The 20,837-nt window shown below is 42.4% G+C and overlaps 1 protein-coding gene and 1 pseudogene across 1 annotated transcript in view; both read left to right on the top strand.

Moving 5' to 3' along the window:
• The first annotated feature begins 4,494 nt into the window (after positions 1-4,494).
• Positions 4,495-20,837, top strand: part of Xrn2 (5'-3' exoribonuclease 2) — a 91,534-nt gene continuing 75,191 nt past the window's right edge. Inside the window, exon 1 of the mRNA XM_004635585.2 lies at positions 4,495-4,679. Within this exon, the coding sequence (XP_004635642.1) occupies positions 4,605-4,679 (75 nt within the window). The 5' untranslated portion in view covers positions 4,495-4,604. The remainder of the gene's footprint in view (positions 4,680-20,837) is intronic.
• Positions 15,450-17,991, top strand: LOC105742778 (annotated as a pseudogene).

Genomic DNA, 20,837 nt, shown 5'->3' with positions numbered 1-20,837 from the left:
CAGTTCCTTAAATATTCTGGGTATAAGCTGTTGTTGCAAATATTATTTATAACATTGTGGTTGGTTCGTCTTTGTCTTTATGTTTTGTGGGGTACAGCTCTTAATGGTAGTATATCATTTCATCAGCCTTTCTCTTTATGGCTAGTGATTGCTGTATCTCTCACCCACAGTTTCTAAAGCTATTTTCCTATATTATCTTTGCCAGTTTTATAATTCTGCCTTTCATAAGGAGGACTATAACCCAGTTGGAGTTTTCTGTTTTTCTAGAAGTTTTAGAGATGCTATTTACTTTCGTGTTTTTCCATTTAGACAAAAAAATTATTCTAGCACAACTTTTTTAAGATGCCCCTTCTCCAAGTCTGTAACAGTACAACACCTATTATTTTTTTAAATGCTTGCATACATATGTGGATACGTAGCTCTGTTTGGGGTTTGTTTTCTATTGGTTCTTGTGTCTGTGCCTTTAAAAACATTCTTAACCTTCTTTGTATAACTTATACATCTTGATATAGCATCTTTTCACCAATAAAATGTATTAATTTCTAAGTCCTATAATTGTTTTGTTTGGATTAAAGAGAAAACTAAAAACTCCAACTGAAGAAAAATTTAATCTAGAATGTAAAGCAAGTTGTTTGCAGATTTATCTGACATGAAATAGCAAAGTGAACAAAACAAATTCGCATGTAAATAAAACTGTATCAGGGTTTTCCAGAGGAATAGAATCTATGGCTATCTGTATCTGTCTGCAGAGATTAATCTGACTATTGGGCTAGCAAATCCAAATCTGTGGTGTTGGATGACAGGCTTAAGACTAACAAAAACCAATAGTGTAGATGAAACCTGGCAGTGATACAGAGCTGAGACTTCCCTCTTTTTTGAAGGCTGGTCTTTTTTTTCTATCGAGGCCTTCACCTGACTGGAAGAGGCCCACTCACATTATTATAGAAGGCAATCTGTAAAAATGTTAATCTTATCCAAAAATGCCCATCTAGAAATGTCCAGAATGTTTAACTGAGTACCTGAGAACACTGTGGCCCAATCAAGTTGGCATGTGAAATTAACCATCACAGCTACTATTTTAAATGCATCAGGATCTTCGCAATGAACTTTGTAAGGATCAAGAAGGAAAGAAAGCAATTGGTACTCTGAAACCAACAGTAGACAAAATCATTTAAGATTCTTTTCTATAATTATTGTTAATAGGCTTAAAATGAATTTATAAATATTCTGATATATATATATATATATATATATGAATTATCTTCACATTATTTAGATGTCAGCTGGCACCTTCCTCTGCCCCCTCAAAGTCTAGGAAAAATATTTCAAAATCTTTGGATTCTCAGCCTACAGAAATTTAAGCTCTAGTTCACTATCTGTGTTCATTTCTGACATTCAAATTCTCAGTCTCTTCTTGGCTTCTGCTGTTTCTCAGCCCTGTGATATGGCTCATGGTGACCCCAATCTGAGATTCATTCTTTGATTGCTATATGAAGAAAAGCCCACACCAAGCCTGAGTCTGACAGTACCCATGCAATTTAGTCTGTATCCACCTGCCACCTTTGAGACTCTGCTCTCTACCTTTCACTCTTTTTTCAAAGTTCCAAAACCTCCCAGGTTTGTACTTCTTTTATGCAAAGCAATTTCAGCATCGAGGCAAATTAACTGTGCACATCTCAAACTTTGTTACCTGTTTGTACTCTCTGCTTTGCAAGGAAAAAATATCTTAGACCAAACCTGCTTAGGTTTAGGGCAAAAGATTTTATGGCTCATTGACGCAAAGTATTGTAGGCAGCTGAACTAGATAAAAATATTACCAATAGTCAGACAGGGCTAGGCCCTCAGGAGGAGCCAGTATGAAAGATACTTTGTAACAGTGGGAAAGACAGATATTCCTGCTGTGGACCAGACCTTAAGACAAAAGATCAAACATATGCCTCTCTAAAGATAAGCATACATGATTGCTAATTCTACCACCTTGAGGAAGCCAGCAAGTCACTAACTCAACCCCCTACAAGAGAAAACCAAGTTTCATATTCATGCCTGCTTGTTATATGACTCTCTCCACCTTTTGGTCCTGGATTTAGACAATTTTACCTGAGCAACTGTGCCTGTGATTTTATTGGTTGACCATAGTTTTGTCCTACCTCAAGTGAGAGTTCCTGTTACCCACCTTACCTTGTGGTTTTGCTCTACAAAAATCCCTAGAAAAGGCAGATTCCTTGGCAACTTACTTGGGTCCCCTTCTTTCCCTCTCTCCGACAGAAGCTTTCTTTCCCACAATAAATATATTCTACACTTAACCTCTGTTTTTCCTAAAATTCATTCTTCCGTTTTAGAGAACACAAACTCGTCCCAGGTATCTTTCGGGTTAGGAGTTTCTTTCCCCTGTATCAAAAGGGCAGGACAACCAACAAAACTGTAGGAAGACAAGGATCTAGCTGGAACTTAAAATGTACTGGAACCAGGGACTTGAATCTACTTCTTATGTTGTAGACCAGCAGAAGTTATGATTTTTTACTTATTTTTTGTATTTTAGGGAAGGGTCTACAGGGTGTTCAGGGTCTCATTACTAGATCAGACTCGTAGTGATTTGCCTGTTTACAGTCTCCCAAGAGCTGGAATGGATCACCACCACACCCTGGGGCGGAGCCAGCATTGCAGGGCCAAGGATTGAATCCCCTGCCCTTGCATCTGCTTGCAGGCACTTTAATCCGATGAACTACTTGGCTGGCCCACAGAAGTTATGATTAAGAGCATTTGACTATCTGGAAAGGGGCTGTCTTACATTCTTCATGGTTCAAAAATAAAAAATTCTGGGCATAAATCTGAATGGCTCATCTTGGTAAGATGATTGTCTGTACCAAATATGATGTATGTGTTCCTATAAAAAGACTGCTAAAGGGCTGGGGATATAGCTCAGTGGAGTCAGTGGCTGCCCGGCAAGCACAAGGTCCTGAGTTTGATTCTGAGTACAAAAAAAAAAAAAAAAAAGACTGCTAAGGAAACCAAGCACTTGAGGAATGGAACCATTCCAGGTAAAAATCAAAATTTCACAAGATATAACCCCCCTGGTAACTTTTAATTATCTTTAAGTAAAATATAGGATAACCACATCCCTAAATTCTACATTTAGCAAGACTTTGTCAGAAAAATTATTAAAGAATAAAAGGAGGGCTGGGGGGATAGCTTGACGTTCTAAGAGTCAGGCTGGCAAGTGCAAAGACCAAAGTTTGATCCCAGGTACTGCATGCCCTGCTGGCTCCCAAACCTTGGGCATGCCAGGCTGGCCCTGAAACTGGGCCTGGTGGCACAGGCCTGTAATCCCCGAGTTGGGGAGCCTGAGATAGGAGGTTCATTAGGAGTACAAACTATGTAGCGAGACCCCGAGTAAAAATTTTTTGTTTAAAGTTTCAAAGAATAAAAGGAAAGCCTGGGATGTAGCTGTGTGGTACAATAAAGACAATAAAGACTGGTGTGCATAAATTAAGTTACGCAAGCTTGAGGACTCTGTCTGTCTGTCTCACACACACACACACACACACACACACAGCACAAGTCATCAGGTCACAGAGGGAGCAATGCATACTGCTACCTGGTATGATGGGAGAAGTACTTTCCTAGGGAGCTCTTGAAGTGAGCCTTTAGGATTGAGTGTGATTTGTGAAGCCAAGAGGGGATTCAGGGGAGAGAGACTGAGAGACTTCTGGGCCTGAACAAATGATCGTAAATACCTCTTCCAGATTTCTCCATAGATAGAAAGATAATGCATTTGACTCTATCAGATACAAAGGATGAAAAAGTATCATGTTAGTCTAAGGACAAGATATTAAACGATTTTTGCTTGAATTGAAACATACACTATGAAGAAGCAAGTGATCTAGCCCTTCCAAACCTTGACTTTCCCACCCATTACATGTGCCTTCGAGGGCTCACACGATGATTAAATATCAGAATTCTTTGGTCAATGCCTTAGCACACTCTAAGAGGCCAAAAAATTTAAAAATTTTCAATACATGTTAAGTGCAGCTGGAAGTTTGTACTGTATGCTAACTGCTGGCCACATTCTATTATTGAGTTAAAACCTGTTTGAGTTATACAAACCAGTCCTTATCGTAAAATACTTTAGGAATGCTCCCCTTCTTGGTCTCAGCTCGTGGTGTGGCACATAACCATGAGAAATCAGGAAATGGAACCAACATAGGCCATCGGATGGTTCGATTTGACTACGAGGTAAGTGGGAGGGGGGACTAAAATAAGGTTCGTTTTCCCGAACTGAACCAAAGAGCAGGAGGAGTCCTCCCGGGTCTACGGAGCGCGGGAACCAGAAGTTGGGAGTCCCATGAATGAGCCGAACCAGTTCGCGCCAAAGGCCGGGCCCGCAGAAAGCAACAAGAACTAAGAGCTTGCGGGTCTCCGCTCCAACCACCCGCCGCGGAAGACCTGGCCCGGTCCATCCCAGAGTTCTCCGCGGCGGGGCGCGTAGTCACTTCCGGCCGCGGCGCGCACGTGGGCGGAAGTGCCCGTGCCCGCGGCTGGAGCCTCTGCCGGTCTCTGGTTACACTGGTCGCGGGCCCGGCCGCTGCATCGGCTGTGCCGCCGCTATGGGAGTTCCGGCATTCTTCCGCTGGCTCAGCCGCAAGTACCCGTCCATCATTGTCAACTGTGTGGAAGAGAAGGTGAGGAGGCCCTGGGCTATCGCCGTGCTGGAACTTAGGCCCTCTGCGTGAAGGCCTCGTTCTTTGGTCCTAACGCCCCGGCCGAGGGAGCCTGCGCCGCGGAGCGCTAGCTGTCCGGCCCGCCAGCCAAGGTGTACACCGCTGGGGTCCGGGCCCGGGGGCGTCGGAGCGGGGCGGGGCTTGCGGGCGAGAGGGCAGGGGCCGGCTCTCCCCGTCCCGCGCTTCTCGGCCGCCGCAGGCCCCGCCCACGCTTTGTCTCCTCCCGGGACCGCGCACCTCACCCGGGCTCGCTGAGGGTTCTGGAGGCCCCAGAAGCCGTCTGGCCCTGTCGGCGACGCTGGCGGGTTAGGAGTGCGCGGGCGCCAAACGTGCTGTTGCTCACCTTGTGAGGCGTACCTGGCGGCCAGCTTTTTGTTGCTTATTGTCGGAGCGAGACTATTTGTTGCTGTTGTCAAATTTTGATCACAAAGCAGCAGGTTGAAAAGGGCTACGACACGTTAGAGGTCTGATAAGTGCCTTCTTTGTATCCCGACTGCTGGACAGTTTATTAACATTTTCACTGTTAAAGACACTGAAAGACACTTTTGGTTAGTTTGTTAGAATATGGAAAGACTTGGCCATTCTTGAGTTTTAACATTTACATGATTCTGTGTTCGATGTTGAGCTCTTAGAATTTCTGAGTTAGGGAAGTTCGGGACACACGTGTCCCCTCCTCAGATTTTGAAGTCATATCTACCTGTTGCTGTGCACTTTTCTTTTGCTTAGATGATAAAGATTGATTTTTAATTTCTTAGGTGCTAACCCAGGACAAATCAAGTCTTGTTTGAGTGACATCTTTGTTTCTCTTAATGCTTATTTGTAAAAATCAAACTTTTTTAAAAAAACCAAACTTTACATTATCATAGTGTCAAGCAAATAAAAAGCAATAGTTCTTGGCTCACCCTTTCCCAAATTGTTTCGTCTCTCCACAGAGAGCCACTTTTAACTATTTTGGTTCTATCTCAAAATACGTTTATACTTATCAACTTTAGCTCTTGTTATATAATAGGGGAAACTTTAGCGTCTTGTTCAGCCCTCCCCTCATTCTAATGCAGTAACTCATCGTTTTTTATTCCGTTGGATACTTTTGTAACTTCCAGTAGTAAAAATTGGATCATCTTTGTAAAGTACGGTTTGACTCACTTGTATTTTACGCTCGTGGAAGCTTTTCCCACCCTGCCAGCCTGCCCCTTTACCTCACCATTGATAGTTGTATTTTGTCATTGTAAGCATCCAGAATGGTTGGGGCTTTGGTCATACTGCATGTCTTTTCCTAAAAGCTAAGAAATCAAGTAGTTGCCTTGGTTTTTTTTTTTATTTTGGTTGAATTGTTTTTTAGGGGAGGTTTATTTTTTGGTTTTGCTTGCTAGGCAAACATTCTACCCCTGAGCCAAATCCCCAACCCCTAAGAAATCTAGCAGTGCTGCTGATTGTTGCCGTTGTGCAGATTCGAGGTGTGTATTTGTGCTGGGTTTTGTTTTTTTTTGTTGTTTCCTAGTGCTGCTTTTCCTTCTTCCACTTTTCCTAGTCTCCACCCAAACACTTTCATCAGGCATTCTGTTAAATCTGCTTTAGTCTTGGTCTTGCAGATGCTTCCTGAATCTTCATTATTCTTGTTAAAGTAATAACCTGGTTGGTATGTAGTTTTGCTGGAAAGCTGTTCCTTGCGATTTTCAGGGGAAGGTACCATTTAATGGATCATCATCTTTCTTCAATAAATCTTCCTTGATTTTTATTCTCAGTTGACTTCAGAGGAAAAGCCTTTGTGGAATGTGTGTTTTTTGTTTTTGTAGGCCCCAAACTATCTCATTACACATCTCCATACACATGAAAGATCGCTAGCTAGACACAGTTCAAGTCTTGTTATTACAGGAAACAATAGTAGGATTGAGTAACACACCTAGATCACTCAGCTGATAGTAAGAAACTTGATCTTAATTTTTTAATGCTTTCATTTTCATTCTTTTTGTGTTCAGTTTTTCTTTCAGAATTTTATTTGCTTATTTAGTCGCATTATCTTGCCCAGACTGACCTTAAGCTCCTGGGATCTAGTGATCTTTCTGAGTAGCTGGCAGTATAGCCCATGCCAGCCTGTCTGGTTTCTTTTTTTGGGGGGGAAGGGGTCTTTGAGACAGGTTATTCCTATGCAGGTCAGGCTAGCCTTGAACTCACTTTGTAGTCCAGACTGGCCTTGACTTGCAGCAATCCTCTTGCACTCAGCCTCCCAAGTGCTGGAATTGTAGGTGTGTGCCACCACAGCTGGCTCTTTGAACTTTAAATTTTCATTGATTATATATCTACCTATAGATTTCATTTTTAAATTTAAATTTATTTTGAGTACTACTTGGCTGGCTGAATCTGGACTTTAGTATATTTAGTTTTAGGGAATAGTATTTATTTCTTGATCATCATTTTTTTTTTCCTTTCCAAACTTTGGATATTGGTCTTACTAGATTTTTCTTTTTTTTTTTTTTTTTTCTTTTTTGCTCTCATTCCCTAGTTCTTTTTCCCTTCCCAATTCCTTCCTTCTTTTGAAATTTTACTGATGTACATGTGATACAGTGTAAAATAATATTTAAAGTGTATAATTTAATACAATGTCATGAATCTAAAAAAGATAAGCATCGCCTTTAAAATATTCCTTCTTCCCCTTTGTAAATTCCATCTTTTATCAACTGTTTATTGTTTGCTTTCAGACCCTAATGATAAATTTTCATTTTCTAGAATTTTGTGTAAGTGCTTTGTACAACATATACGCTTTTTAATCTGGCTTACTTTCATGTAGCATTATTATTTTGAGATTCATTTGATATAGGGGAAAGAAACTCCCAACTTGCTAGATGTCTGGTACGAGTTTGTGTCCTCTTAAAGTTGAAGAATGAATTTCAGGAACAACACAAGTTAAAAGCAGAATATATTTATTGAGGAAAGAAAGCTTCTGTCTGAGAGAGACCGAAGGGGTCCCTAGTGGGTTGCCAAGGACCTGCCTTTTCTAGGGGTTTTTATAGAGAGAATCCATGACATGAGGTGGGCCCAAGGTGAGGAAAATGAGAAATTGCAAGGTGGGCATGAGATTGGACAAAACTGTGGTCAACCAGTAAGATTACAAATATAATTGGTCAGGTAAAATTGGTTAAATCAGGATCAACTGAGGAGGCACATCACACAAGTGGACATTAATATAGAACTGGAGTTTTCCCTGTAGAGGCTTGAATTAGTGACTCTTCCTGGCTTTCTCAAGGTATAGATACCTGTTTAGAATATCAATTTCTGATGTTTATCCTAGGGAAGTTTGTGGGTGCATTTCTTTTATCTTTTGTCTTGGTGTCATTCTTCAACTTTAAGAGAACACAAACTCGTACCAGTCTTGTCTCTCCCACAGTTGGCAAGGCATTTCCATCTTCTGCACTGGCTTCTTTGAGGGCCTAACCCTATCTGGCTGCCTATAATATTTCTATCTAACTTAGTTGCTTACAACACATTCATGTTGTTATGGGTGTCAGTAGTTTTGTTTTTTTGCATTGTAGATAACTATATTTTATTTTCTTGATGAGCATTGGGTTTGTTGCAACTTTTGTGCTTTTACTGAAAAAAAAAATCCTATAAACACCTGTGCACAAGTGTTTGTGTGAATGTATGCTTCAGTTTCTGTAGGGGGAAAATTATGAGTGAAATAATTGGGCTGTGTAGTAGGTTTGTGGTTATTTAGAAAGAAAAACTTATTTTTCCAAATTGGTTGTGCCACTTAATGCTGACAACACCTGAGAGTTCTGGTTACTTTGCTTACTTACCAACATTTGGTGTGGTTAGTTTCAAGTTTTAAACATTAAAATGTATTGTCATCTTATTGTGATTTTAAACATGCATTTCTCTAATGGCAAATGTTGTTGAGCATCATTTCAGGTACATACTTGTCTCCCATACATTTTGACTGCGGGGACCTGTTCAGACGGGTTTTTTTTGTTTGTTTGTTTTTTTGGCAGAACCGGGCATTGAACTCAGACCCTTGTAAGCGCTTATTCTACTGAGCCATCTCCTCCTCCCTGGTTGGTTGGTTGGGTTTTTTTGTTTGTTTGTTTTTTTTTCCTTCCTTCCTTCCCTCCCTCCCTCCCTCCCTCCCTCCCTCCTTCCTTTCTTCCTTCCTAAAGAACAGAATATCTATTAAGGGAAAGAAAGCTTCTGTCCAAGAGAGGGACAGAAGAGGGACATGAGGGGGCCCCTGTCTTTTCAAGACAAGAGTCTCACTATGAAGTTAACAATGCCTTTGAATTCACTTTGTAGCCCAGGCTGGCTTTGAACTCATGGCTATTGTCCTGCCTCAGCCTTCTGTATGCTGGGATTATAGTCATCACTGACAATGTCTGGCCTATTTTTAAATTGGATTGTCTTATTGATTGTAGAGTTTGTTATACTGTACATTCTAGGTAGCATTCTATAGGTTGCTGTGTCCTTTGTAAATATTTTCTCATAATTTGTAGTTTGCATTTGCACATCTTAGCACTGTCTTAAATGTTTAAATTTTAATGCTGTATGCTATATTAACATTTTCTTTAACATTTCTTGTATTGTATTTAAGAAGTCTGCCAAAGCCAAGGTCAATAAGCTCTTAGATTTTCTTAGAGAAATTTTATATTAATTTTTAGTTTTGAGACAGGGTCTCACATTGTAGCGTAGTTTGGCCTGGAACTCACCAAAATCATCCTGCCTCAGCCTCCAGAGTGCTGGGGTTACTGTTGTGCACCCCCACACCCAGCTGTATTAATTTTTAAATGTTAAGCATCCCTTGTATTCTTTGGTAAGGTAAACTCCACTTAGTTATGTTTTATTGTTTTTATATATTGTTGGGTAAGTAAATGGAACTCTCAGGTTCTGGTCCTGTCATTTAAATTTTCCTGAGAAGTTTCATGTTTTTGTTCACAAAAGGTTTGACTGTAGCATTCTTAAGATTTCTTAGTTTTGATACTAGAGTAGTATTGGCCTCCAGTGGAATTACAGTGTATGCCTTCTTTAGTTTTTTGGAAGTTTGTATGAAATTGATGTCATTTTTTAAAAAAAATATTTATGACCAGGCATGGTGGTACATACCTGTAATCCCAGCACTTGAGAGGTTGAGGCAGGAGGATCACTGTGACTTCAAGGCCCGCCTGGGTTACAAAGTGAGTGTAAGGCCAGCCTGAACCACATAGTGAAACCCTGTCTCAATAAAACAATATAAATAAATAACAAATAAATATTTAGAGTTCACTACTGAAAGCACCTAGACCTGGAGTTTTGTGGGAAGATTTTAAAATACAAATTTAATTTCTTTAGTAGATGTTCAACTATTCACATTATTTATTGCTTTTTGAATGAGCTTTTGTAATTTGTACCTCTTGAGGATTTTGTCTAAGTAGTCAGATTTATTGACACAGTGTTGTGCTTAATATTTACTTGACCTTTTTCTAAGATCTCTAGTGATACCTTCTCATTTTCAGTACTGGTAATTTTGTCTTTCTTTTCTTCTGTTATCACCAAGCCCTAAATTTCTTCTCAAGCTGTTGGTTTCATTGATTTTTTTTTCTTTGTTGTTTTTCTGTTTTCTACTTTTTAAAATTTCTGTTCTTATTTTTGTTACCTGTTTATTATGCTCACTGTTGGTTTAGCATTTCTTTTTTTAAAATTAATTTTTATTTCTACATTTTTAGGATTCTTTTTTTTTTTTTTATTTTGGGGCTGGCTCAGGCTGCCTTGAAGGCAGGTCTGGTGTCACATGTGGTGCTGGGGATCAAACCTCAATCTCATGCCCCTGGCCAATTTTGCTTATGAAGGCGCTGTAGACAACTGAGCTAACCTGCCAGCCCCCTTTTGCTACATTTTTAGATATACCTGATGATCACACTCATCATAGGGAATTTATATCTGTACATGATATATCTTCATTCCTTCTGTTTTTCATTCCCTTAACCTTCCTTCAATCCCTTATCCCCTTGTTTGCAAAAGTTTTGTTTCCATTTTATCTTTTTTTCCTCATTTTTTTCTTTTCCCTTCTTTCTTCCCCTCCCAAGTTCTCTTCCTTTGTGTACAGTTTCTTTCGATTTCACAATATTTATTATACATTTTGTAAACTTTCTCACATCTGAGGGACAATGAGGTATTTATGGAAGTGTAACTGATTTATTTCATTTAATAGTCCCAAAGTATATCTGTTTACCTAGAAATGTCTCCAGTTTATCTTTGTTTATGGCTGAATAGTACTCCATTGTAAAAAAAAGACCACACACACCACATCTTCTTTATCCATTAATCGGGACATACAGATAGGTTTTTGCTGAAGACTCTGGCCTCAGCCCGCATATCTGCTTTAGTTGCTTTTCAAGCTAAGGTCATTAATTTGAGACATTTCTTCTCTAATAGGTGTTGAGTGCTATAAATTGTGTTCTTATGTAAATAAGCTATGGGCTGTAAGTGTGGACATGTTTTCATCTTTCATGTTTATATACCTAAGAGTGGACTTGTTAGGTTAAATGGTAACTCCATGTTTAAATATTTGAAGAACTTCTGACTATTTTCCAAAGTGGCTGAACCATTTTATATTCCCACCAGCAGTGAGTGAAGGTTCAATTTTTCATATTCTCAGTGTGCAGCACGTTAATTGTGTAGTAGTTACCAACTCTGTGAGTCTGGTGAACCAGGACACATTATATAGTAAGTTATGTGAAGCACATATGTACTTACTGATAGGCGGTAAAGGCTAACATGTCTAGGATCCATTGTCGGCTGGTCTCCCAAGGGTTAGGGAAACTGCCCAGGCCAAGTGGAGTCTCAGCTGCATAAACTCCACATGTACTGAGGGCTCCAAGAGGCAGCCAACCCTGGGTTATGCACCTTACTATATGAAAGCTTCGAATGACATCTGCTTCTTGGGAACAGAGAAACAAAACCTGTGCTGTCCCTGGCATTTCTTCACTAACACAAGATGTTGTTTTCCCTTGGAGAGACCAGGACAAGGCCTGGGTAGTTTCAGGTAGCTCATCCCCACTACCTGAGTTGCATATCCCTAACATATTCAGAGTTGCATCCCTAACATATTCTACAGTCATTTTTGACAACTGCAAGCAGGAAACAGAATGAGAACTGTGTTGGTCGAATATCAACCAGAAAATTGTCTTATACGTGCTCATACTCCTGTCTGATGTATTTATTCCTAGTGTGTGAAATAGATATCCCACTGTGTGTTGAGTTATATGTGCTTATTGTTCATTTGTATCCTTCTTTTAGGAAGTATATGTTTAGATTTTGGGATTTTTGCGCCTTTGTAAGTAAGGTTGCCCTTTCATTGGTTGTCTCAGTCTGTGGGAGACTGAGGCATGATTGCATGAGCCCAGAAAGTTCAGGAGTTCTAAACTAGCGTGGATAATACAGCAAAGTCCTATATTAAAACAAAAAAAAGGTGGGGAGGGAAAGAAAATGTGTGTGCATGTGCATTATGAATATAACATCTGTATTAGATATGTGAATTAAAATTATTTTTTCCTATTCTGTGGGTTGTCTTTTCACTTTATTGATGGTTGACTTTGAAAGCTAAACTTTTTATTTCTTATTTATTTATTTTGGTATTTTAGGGAAGGGTCTACAGGGTATTCAGGGACTCACTACTAAATCGGACTCTTAGTGATCTGCCTGTTTACAGCCTCCTGAGAGCTGGGATTACAGGCATGCACAACCACGCCCAGTCTGAGTAGCCCTCTCATTGTGCCCTGGGGGTGGGACAGGCCTGGGATTGGACCCCTGGCCTTGCAGGCACTTTAATCTGCTGAGCTATTTGACCAGCCCTTAAAAGTTTTAAATTTTGATGAGGTCCAGTTTATGTATTTCTCTTTTTATTGTTTATGCTTTTGGTGGTGTATCTAAGAATCTATTGCTAAACCCAAAGTCACAGTGATTTCTGTTTTCATCTAAGTTTTACAGTAACAACTCTTAAATTTAGGTACACAGTGTTGTACATATGGTATGAGGTAGGGGTCAGAATTTATGATTTTGTATGTGACTAGTTGTCCTATACCATTTGACTACTCTTTCCTCAATTTAGTGGACTTGACAGTGTTATAGAAATGAGTTGATGCTAGGTATATTAATTTATTTCTGGACTCTTAATTCTCTTCCAATGTCTGACCTTGTGCCAGTGTCACAGCATCTTGTTTACTATCATTTTGTAATTACTTTTAAAATCAACATATATGAATCCTCAGGGCCTGGGGAGATGGCTCAGTAGAATAAGCATTTGCCTGGCAAGCACAAGGACCTGTGTTCAATCCCCAGTTCCACCCCAAAAAAAAAAAAAAAAAAAAGATATATGAATCCTCTTAACTTACTGGCTATTCCAGTTCCCTGAATTTCTATTTGATATTTAAAAACACCTTGTCACTTTCTACAAAGAAGATGGCTGAGATTCTGAGCAGATTGTGTTGAATTTGTGAATCACTTTGGTCAGTATTGCCATTTTATCATCAGATCTTCTGTTCAGGCATATAGGACTTTTTTTTTTTTTTTTTAGAACTTATTTAGTTTCACTCAATATTTTATAGTTTTTAGAATATGGGTCATACATTTATTGTTTAATTGTTTCCTTTTTGGGGATGCTACTGTGAATGGAAGTTTTACATTTTTGGAATGTTCATTGCCAGTATATAGTAATTCAATTTATTCTTTGTGTATTGGTCTTATAAGAATATAAGATCTTACTGAACTTTCTGAACTTATATATTAGTTGTGATAGTTTTTTTAGTGGATTCTTTAGAATATTCTATAGACAAAATCATGTCATCTGCAAATAAGTTTTACTTCATTCTTTCCAACTTGGCTAGCATTTCTTTTTCTTGCCTAATTGCCCTCTCTAAAACTTCATATATAATCATAATAGAAGGAGCAAGAACAGATATCCTTGACTTATTTCAGAGCTTAAAGGGAAAAACAACAGGGGCTGGGGAGATGGCTCAGTAGAAGGGCCTGAGTTCAATCCCTGGTTCCGCCAAAAAACAAACAAACAAAACGGAAAAACATCTAGACTTTCATCATTAAGTATGCCATTAACTGGGGGTTTTGTTGTAGATTTACTTAGTGAGGTTTGTTGAAGATTTATTTGTGTGCGTGTGTATGTGTGTGTGTGGTTTGTGTTATATCCCAAATGGGCTTATATTTTTTATATCTTTTAAAATATTTTAATAAGGATCATGTCATTTTTGTTTATATTCTATTAATGTGATGTATTAGTTTTGAATGTTTAACTGCATTTTTCAGATAGATCCCATGTTTATAACAGGTACTGGCCTATTTTATTTTTAAATTTTTACCTTTTGTGGTGCTGGGGAATCAAATCCAGGGCCTTATGCATGCTAGGGAAGCACTCTAACCTGCTAGATGTCTAAAAGGCAGAGTTTATGTTCTCAGAAATTGAGGAATGAATTCTAGGAACAATGGAGGTTAAGAGTAAGAAAAAAATAATTGAAAAAAGGAAAATTTCTGTTTGAGGGGGAAGGGGGGCTCAACAGTGGCATGCCTGCCAACGCTGCTTCTTAAGGGTATTTATTGAGCAAAGTCACGAGGTGAGGTGAGCTTAAGATGAGGCAAAACTGTATGATTAGTTGATATGATTATTGTAAGGTTTTTCCTTTGGCACAAATGAGAGAAGAGATAAAAGAAGCCTTTATGTGTATACAGGAGGGCTGCAGGGGAATGCAAGAATACTTGAAGGAGGGAGCTTGGAGCTGGGTTTTTATTGGGTTGGATGTGTTGGGAGAGGGTTGGAGAGTTGGTACCCATGTGAAAAGGAGACAAAAAGTGTATTTTTTTTTTTTTTTTTTTTTTTTTTTTTTTTTACTGTATTTAGTACAGGGTCTACAGGGTCTCACTACTAGATCAGACTTGTAGTGATCCTCCTATTTACAGTTTGTCAAGCGCTGGGATTACAGGCAGGCACCACCATGCCCAGTCTCAATCACCTTCTCATTGCTCCCTGCGGGTGTGACCAGCCCAGCAGGCTAGAGGATCCACCCCCAGCCTTTGGTCTGCTTAAGCAGGTGCTTTAATCTGCTGAGCTATCTGGCTGGCCCTAAAACAATTTTGGTACTAGAATAAAAACACAGAAGTTGGTCTGGAAATGACACATTATTGTTTTGGGACTCAACACTGTATTGAATCACCTGCCATAATGACCCTGGCAGAATTCCATATGGGCAGAAACCTATCAATTGTAAGTATAGTTACTTAGTATTGATCCAGTGGCAAATCATAGGATGAGTGTAAGGTTGGACAAAACTATGGTTAACCAATAAGTATAGAACAAGTGTAGTTACTAGGGTAATATTGATTAAATGAGGAATCAAGTCACATAGCAAGTGCACAGGGGATAGATAAGGAATTTCCTGGAAGGGGTGGATCAAGAAGGCTTGATCTTCCACCCCAGGGTGACTGATGCCTATCCAGAACACCAATCATTGCCAGAAGTATATGGGTGAGTAGTTTTCTTTTTTGAAGCCTGCCCCTCAACATGCCTTCAGCCACGGTTGTCTTCAGCATTTACCTCTCCGGGGTACAGCCCTGTAACTGCTTACACTTCCACCCAACTTAACTATAATAGTAGTACTGGGCCGGAGGAAATGGTGCTTTTCAGGCAGGAAGATACTTGGAGGTAAAAGGTGACAAAGAGCAGAAAGGTGAAGATCGCGGGTGAAAGAGAGAGGCACAGAAGGCTTGAAGCTCATGGGAGCCCCATCGAAGATGACACTATCTCAGGGGCAGTCAGTGACACTCAACTGCAGCAAGGAAGGGCTGGAGGAACCTGACATACACTGGATGAAGGATGGGGCTATGGTCCGAACTGGGAGCCAGGTGTACATCACCATCAGTGAGCGGCACTGGATTTGCTTCCTCAGCCTGAAGTCAGTGGAGCGTTCTGATGCGGGCCAGTACTGGTGCCAGATGGAGGATGGGGGAAAAACCGAGATCTCCCAGTCAGTGTAGCTCACTGTAGAAGGTGTGCCATTTTTCACTGTGGAGCCCAAAGATCTGGCAGTGCCCCCTAATTCCCCTTTCCAACTCTCTTGTAAGGTTGTGGGTCCCCCAGAACCTGTTACCATTTTCTGGTGGAGAGGAAGAACAAAGGTTGGAGGACCTGCTCCCTCTCCCTCAGGTTTAAATGTAACAGGGATGACCCAGAGCACAATGTTTTCCTGTGAAGCTCGCAACAGAAAAGGCCTGGCTATTTCCCGCCCGGCCACTGTTCTCCTTCAAGCTCTGCCTGCAGCCCCCTTCAACATCACAGTGACAAAGCTCTCCAGCAGCAATGCTAGCGTGGCCTGGATGCCAGGTGCTGATGGTCAAGCCGTGCTTCAATCCTGTGCAGTGCAGGTAACACAGACCCCAGGAGACTGGGAGGTCCTGGCTGTTGTAGTCCCTGTGCCACCCTTTACCTGCCTGCTTCGGGACTTGACCACTGCCACCAACTATAGCCTCAGGGTGCGCTGTGCCAGTGCCTTGGGGCCCTCTCCCTATGCTGACTGGGTGCCCTTTCAGACAAAGGGTCTAGCCCCAACCAGAGCTCCAAGGAACCTTCATGCCATCCGTACAGATTCAGGCCTCATCCTGGAGTGGGAAGAAGTGATCCCTGAGGACCTTTGGGAAGGCCCCCTGGGACCCTATAAACTTTCCATGTTTCAAGACAATGGAACCCAGGATAAGCTGACAGTGGAAGGCACTAGGGCAAATGTGACAAGCTGAGATCCCCAGAAGGACCTGATCGTGCGTGTGTGTATCTCCAGTGCAGCTGGCTATGGGCCCTGGAGTCAGCCCCTGGTAGTCTCTTCTCACGACCATGCAGGCCAGCAGGGCCCTCCCCACAGCCCCACATCCTGGGTGCCTGTTGTCCTGGGTGTGCTCACAGCTCTCGTGACAGCTGCTGCATTGGCCCTCATCCTGCTTCAAAAGAGGCGGAAGGAGACACATTTTGGGCAAGCCTTTGACAGTGTCATGGCACGCGGGGAGCCAGCCGTGCACTTCCAGGCAGCCCGGTCCTACAATAGAGAAAGGCCAGAGCACAGAGGCCACACTGGACAGCCTGGGCATCAGTGATGAGCTGAAAGACAAGTTAGAAGATGTGCTCATTCCAGAGCAGCAGTTTACTCTGGGCCGGATGTTGGGCAAAGGAGAATTTGGTTCAGTGCGGGAGGCCCAGCTGAAACAGGAGGATGGCTCCTTTGTGAAAGTGGCTGTCAAGATGCTGAAAGCTGACATCATCTCCTCAAGTGACATAGAACAGTTCCTCAGGGAGGCAGCTTGCATGAAGTAGTTTGACCATCCACATGTGGCCAAGCTTGTTGGTGTTAGCCTCTGCAGCAGGGCCAAAGGCCGCCTCCCCATCCCCATGGTCATCCTGCCCTTCATGAAGCATGGGGACCTGCATGCCTTCCTGCTTGCCTCCCGGATTGGAGAGAACCCCTTTAACCTGCCCCTCCAGACTCTGATCCGGTTCATGGTGGATATTGCCTGTGGCATGGAGTACCTGAGCTCCCGGAACTTCATCCACCGAGACCTGGCTGCTCGGAACTGCATGCTGGCAGAGGACATGACGGTGTGTGTAGCTGACTTTGGACTATCCTGAAAAATCTATAGTGGGGACTATTATCGTCAGGGCTGTGCCTCCAAGTTGCCTGTCAAGTGGCTGGCCCTGGAGAGCCTGGCAGACAACCTGTACATTGTGCACAGTGATGTGTGGGCCTTCAGGGTCACCATGTGGGAGATCATGACTCGTGGGCAGACGCCGTATGCTGGCATTGAAAACACTGAGGTTTACAACTACCTCATTAGCGGGAACCGCCTGAAACAGCCTCCAGAGTGCATGGAGGACGTGTACAATCTCATGTACCAGTGCTGGAGCGCTGACCCGAAAGAACGTCCCAGCTTCACATGCCTGTGAATGGAGCTGGAGACCATCCTGGGTCACCTGTCTGAGCTATCTAGCAGCCAGGACCCCTTGTACATCAACATTGAGAAGGCTGAGCAGCGTGCTGAGGGTGGCAACCTGGAGCTGCCCTGCAGTGACCAGCCTGGCAGCGGAGCAGGGGATGACAGTGGGATGGAGGCTGTGGGAGGCGTCCCTAGTGACTATCGGTACATCCTCAGTCCTGGAGGCCTGGCTGAGTCACCTGGGCAGGCTGAACAGCAGCCAGAAAGCCCTGTCAGTGAGGCACAGAGACTGTTCTTCATGCAGCAAGGGCTCCAGCCCCACAGCAGTTGTTAGCCTGCAGGCAGGGGCAGCCAGGACAGGGCTGGCTCTGCAGGCCACTGCGCCAAATGGTGAAGCCGCATTTGACCCCAGCCCAGGCAGCAAGCAGTGGAGGCTTCTGTGGTAGTCTTCCCAAGCTGTGCTGGTATCTGGACACACCAAATCACCCAATCCCAGTTCTTCCTGCAGCCATTCGATGGCTGGCCTCAGTTCAGGCCTTGGCTTGGAGAAGGCCGGCCAGACCTGGTTGTCTGAACTCAGGCAACTGGCAGGAGAGGGGGCGGTTTTGTTTCCATAGCTACCATGGGTGTGGATGGCAGTAAGGGGAGAACAGATGCAGCCCTGTGGGCCCGTGCTCTCCAGCTGAGCTGCCCCTGCTGCTTTAGTGCTTGCTTGGAGCCACCTCCTCCTCCTGGAAGCTCAGAGATGCCTGCCACATTGAGGCTTAACTACCAGGTTTGCCCCTCTCAGGCACAGAGATGCCCTTGTATTATTCCCTTGTAGGTGAGAATTAGTAAGGGACTGGTATGGTCGCGTCCCAAATCCCTGCAGCAGGGGACAGTGGGACACACTCAGGTCTGAGTCCTTGTCACCGCCTTGATTCCCACCCTTCCTGTGCTGGGCAAGGTGGTGGGAGGGTGCTTTCATGAAGCTGGCTGGACCTTCCGGGTTGTGCAGGGGCACCACTAAGCTCCTTAGAGGAAGGACACGAGGGGCTGGCCCTAGGATAGAGGCAAGAGGAGCGCAGGAGCCCCTGTCCAGCCTCCCACAGTCTATCCAAGCATGCTATCAAACACTCAAGACTAACAAAGGCAGCTGTGTCTGAGCCCATCCCCTCCATGCTAACTGGACACCTCCTGTCCCAAGTTTCCAGACAGCAAATAGGTCTTCTTGGTCAGTGTAGTTGAGGGGTCTGTCCCGAGCCCGACCGTGGCACTGACTGGGGGAACTTTAGGGAATTCATGGGGCAGGCCCTCGATAGGCTTTTTCCAAGCTGTTAGCTGCTGTTTAAAAACAAATAAAATTGAAGACTAAAGAAAAAAAATAGTAATAATGTATTAGGCTTATAAAATGAGTTGGGAAGTGCTGAAAAACTTTGTGAAGAATTGTTAGGAATTTGTGTGTGTGTGTTCAGTATAATACACTGGAGCTGATACAGGGATGATATAGGATCTCCAAATAATGTAACTAATATAAACAAAGTATTATAACTCCCAATCTGCTAGATGTCTGATGCACCAAGTTTGTGTTCCCCAAAATTGAAGAATGAATTGTAAGGAACAGTGGAGGTTGAGACCTGGAACTATTTATTGAGGGAAAGAAATTTTATTTATTTATTTATAAATGTATTTGATATAGGGTCTTACTACGTAGCTCAGACTCACAGTGATCCTCCTGCTTTCAGCCTCCCCAGTGCTGGGATTACAGCCATGTGCCATCACACCCAGAGATAGTGTGTCCAGGGCCAGAGATTGAACCTTAGTCCCTGGGCTTGCCTAAGCAGGCGTGTAGTCCACTGAGCTATCGTGGTTGCCCTGGAAAGAGAGCTTCTAAGAGAGACAAAGGGGACCCAGAAAGTCGATTATCCAGGACCCCACTTCTCAGGGATGCTTTATAGAGTCAAGTCATGAAGTGGATGTAACATGACAAATCAATAGGATTAACAGGATCATAGTCTCTTAGGTAATATTGATCCAATGAAGGAGCAAGTTGCATAGCAAGTGTGCATGGAAAGAAGAAGAATCTTGCCTGGAAGGGGTGGGTGGGAGGCTCTTCCTGCTTTCCTCTGTCCAGGTGATTGATGCCTATTTAGGAAATCAATCATTATTGCTTATCCCTAGGGAAAGCATATAGGTACTACTATATCTTTGTCCTGTGGTCTGGCCTTTGGGGAATGAATGCACTTCTACCCACAGTCATGATGTATCTTCTGCACTGATTCCTTAGAGGGCCTCCTCCTTCCTGTCTGATTGCCTATAATATTTCTAACAAATTTAGCTGTCTATAGTAAAGCCATCTGGCCTGGGCTTTTCTTCTTTGGTAGTTTTTAAATTACTGACTCAAATTTTTTTCATTTATTGATTTATTGGTATTATTTCTTTAAGTGTTTTTGGCAGTTTATGTCTTTCTAATAATTTGTTCATTCCATCTAAATTGTCTACTTTGTTGGTATATGCTTATTTATAGTATTTCTTTATAAATTGTTTTCAGTGTTGCTCCTTAAGGAGGTGTGGTTTGGGGAAGCTCTGTAAGTATATTGATGAGGAGAACCAGCTAGGTTTCCTCCTCTCTCCCTGATCACACCCAGCAATTAAACTCCAACCCTTGCGCCCTTTGTACTTTCAGCAATGCCCTAGAGCATAAATTCCTATATAAATCAATCCAGTTAAATTGTGACTCCTCTTGCATAACTGGCTTATTTGGTTAGAGTTTGGGGGGGCTGTCTTGCGCAGTGTTTTTCCCCAGTTATGATTCTCCTTCTACTTACTTTTCTCTACAACTTCCGGTGTTCTTGAGAGCATCTTTGGTTTCAACTTTGCCATGCTCTTTTGTAAATGAAGTCATGTCCACTATTTCATAGGTTTTTTTTTTTTTTTTTTTTTTTCAGATTGCTGTTTGCCAAAAGCTTTAAATGCTTTTGTTTTTAAAATAATTTTCTCCAGGGGCTGGCCAAATAGCTCATCGGATTAAAGCACCTGCAAGCATGTGCAGAGGCCATGGAGGGAGGGGTTCAATCCCCTGGCCTGCTATGCTGCCCCTGGGTTGCGCTGAGAGGGCAATTGAGACTGGGCATGGTCGTGCACTCCTGTAATCCCAGCTCCTGGGAGGCTGTAAACAGGTGGATCACTACAAGTCCAATC

Source organism: Octodon degus, unplaced genomic scaffold, assembly GCF_000260255.1.
Source record: "Octodon degus isolate 3935 unplaced genomic scaffold, OctDeg1.0 scaffold00073, whole genome shotgun sequence".
Taxonomy (NCBI): Eukaryota; Metazoa; Chordata; class Mammalia; order Rodentia; family Octodontidae; genus Octodon; species Octodon degus.
This window is presented reverse-complemented; position numbering and strand designations above follow the sequence as displayed.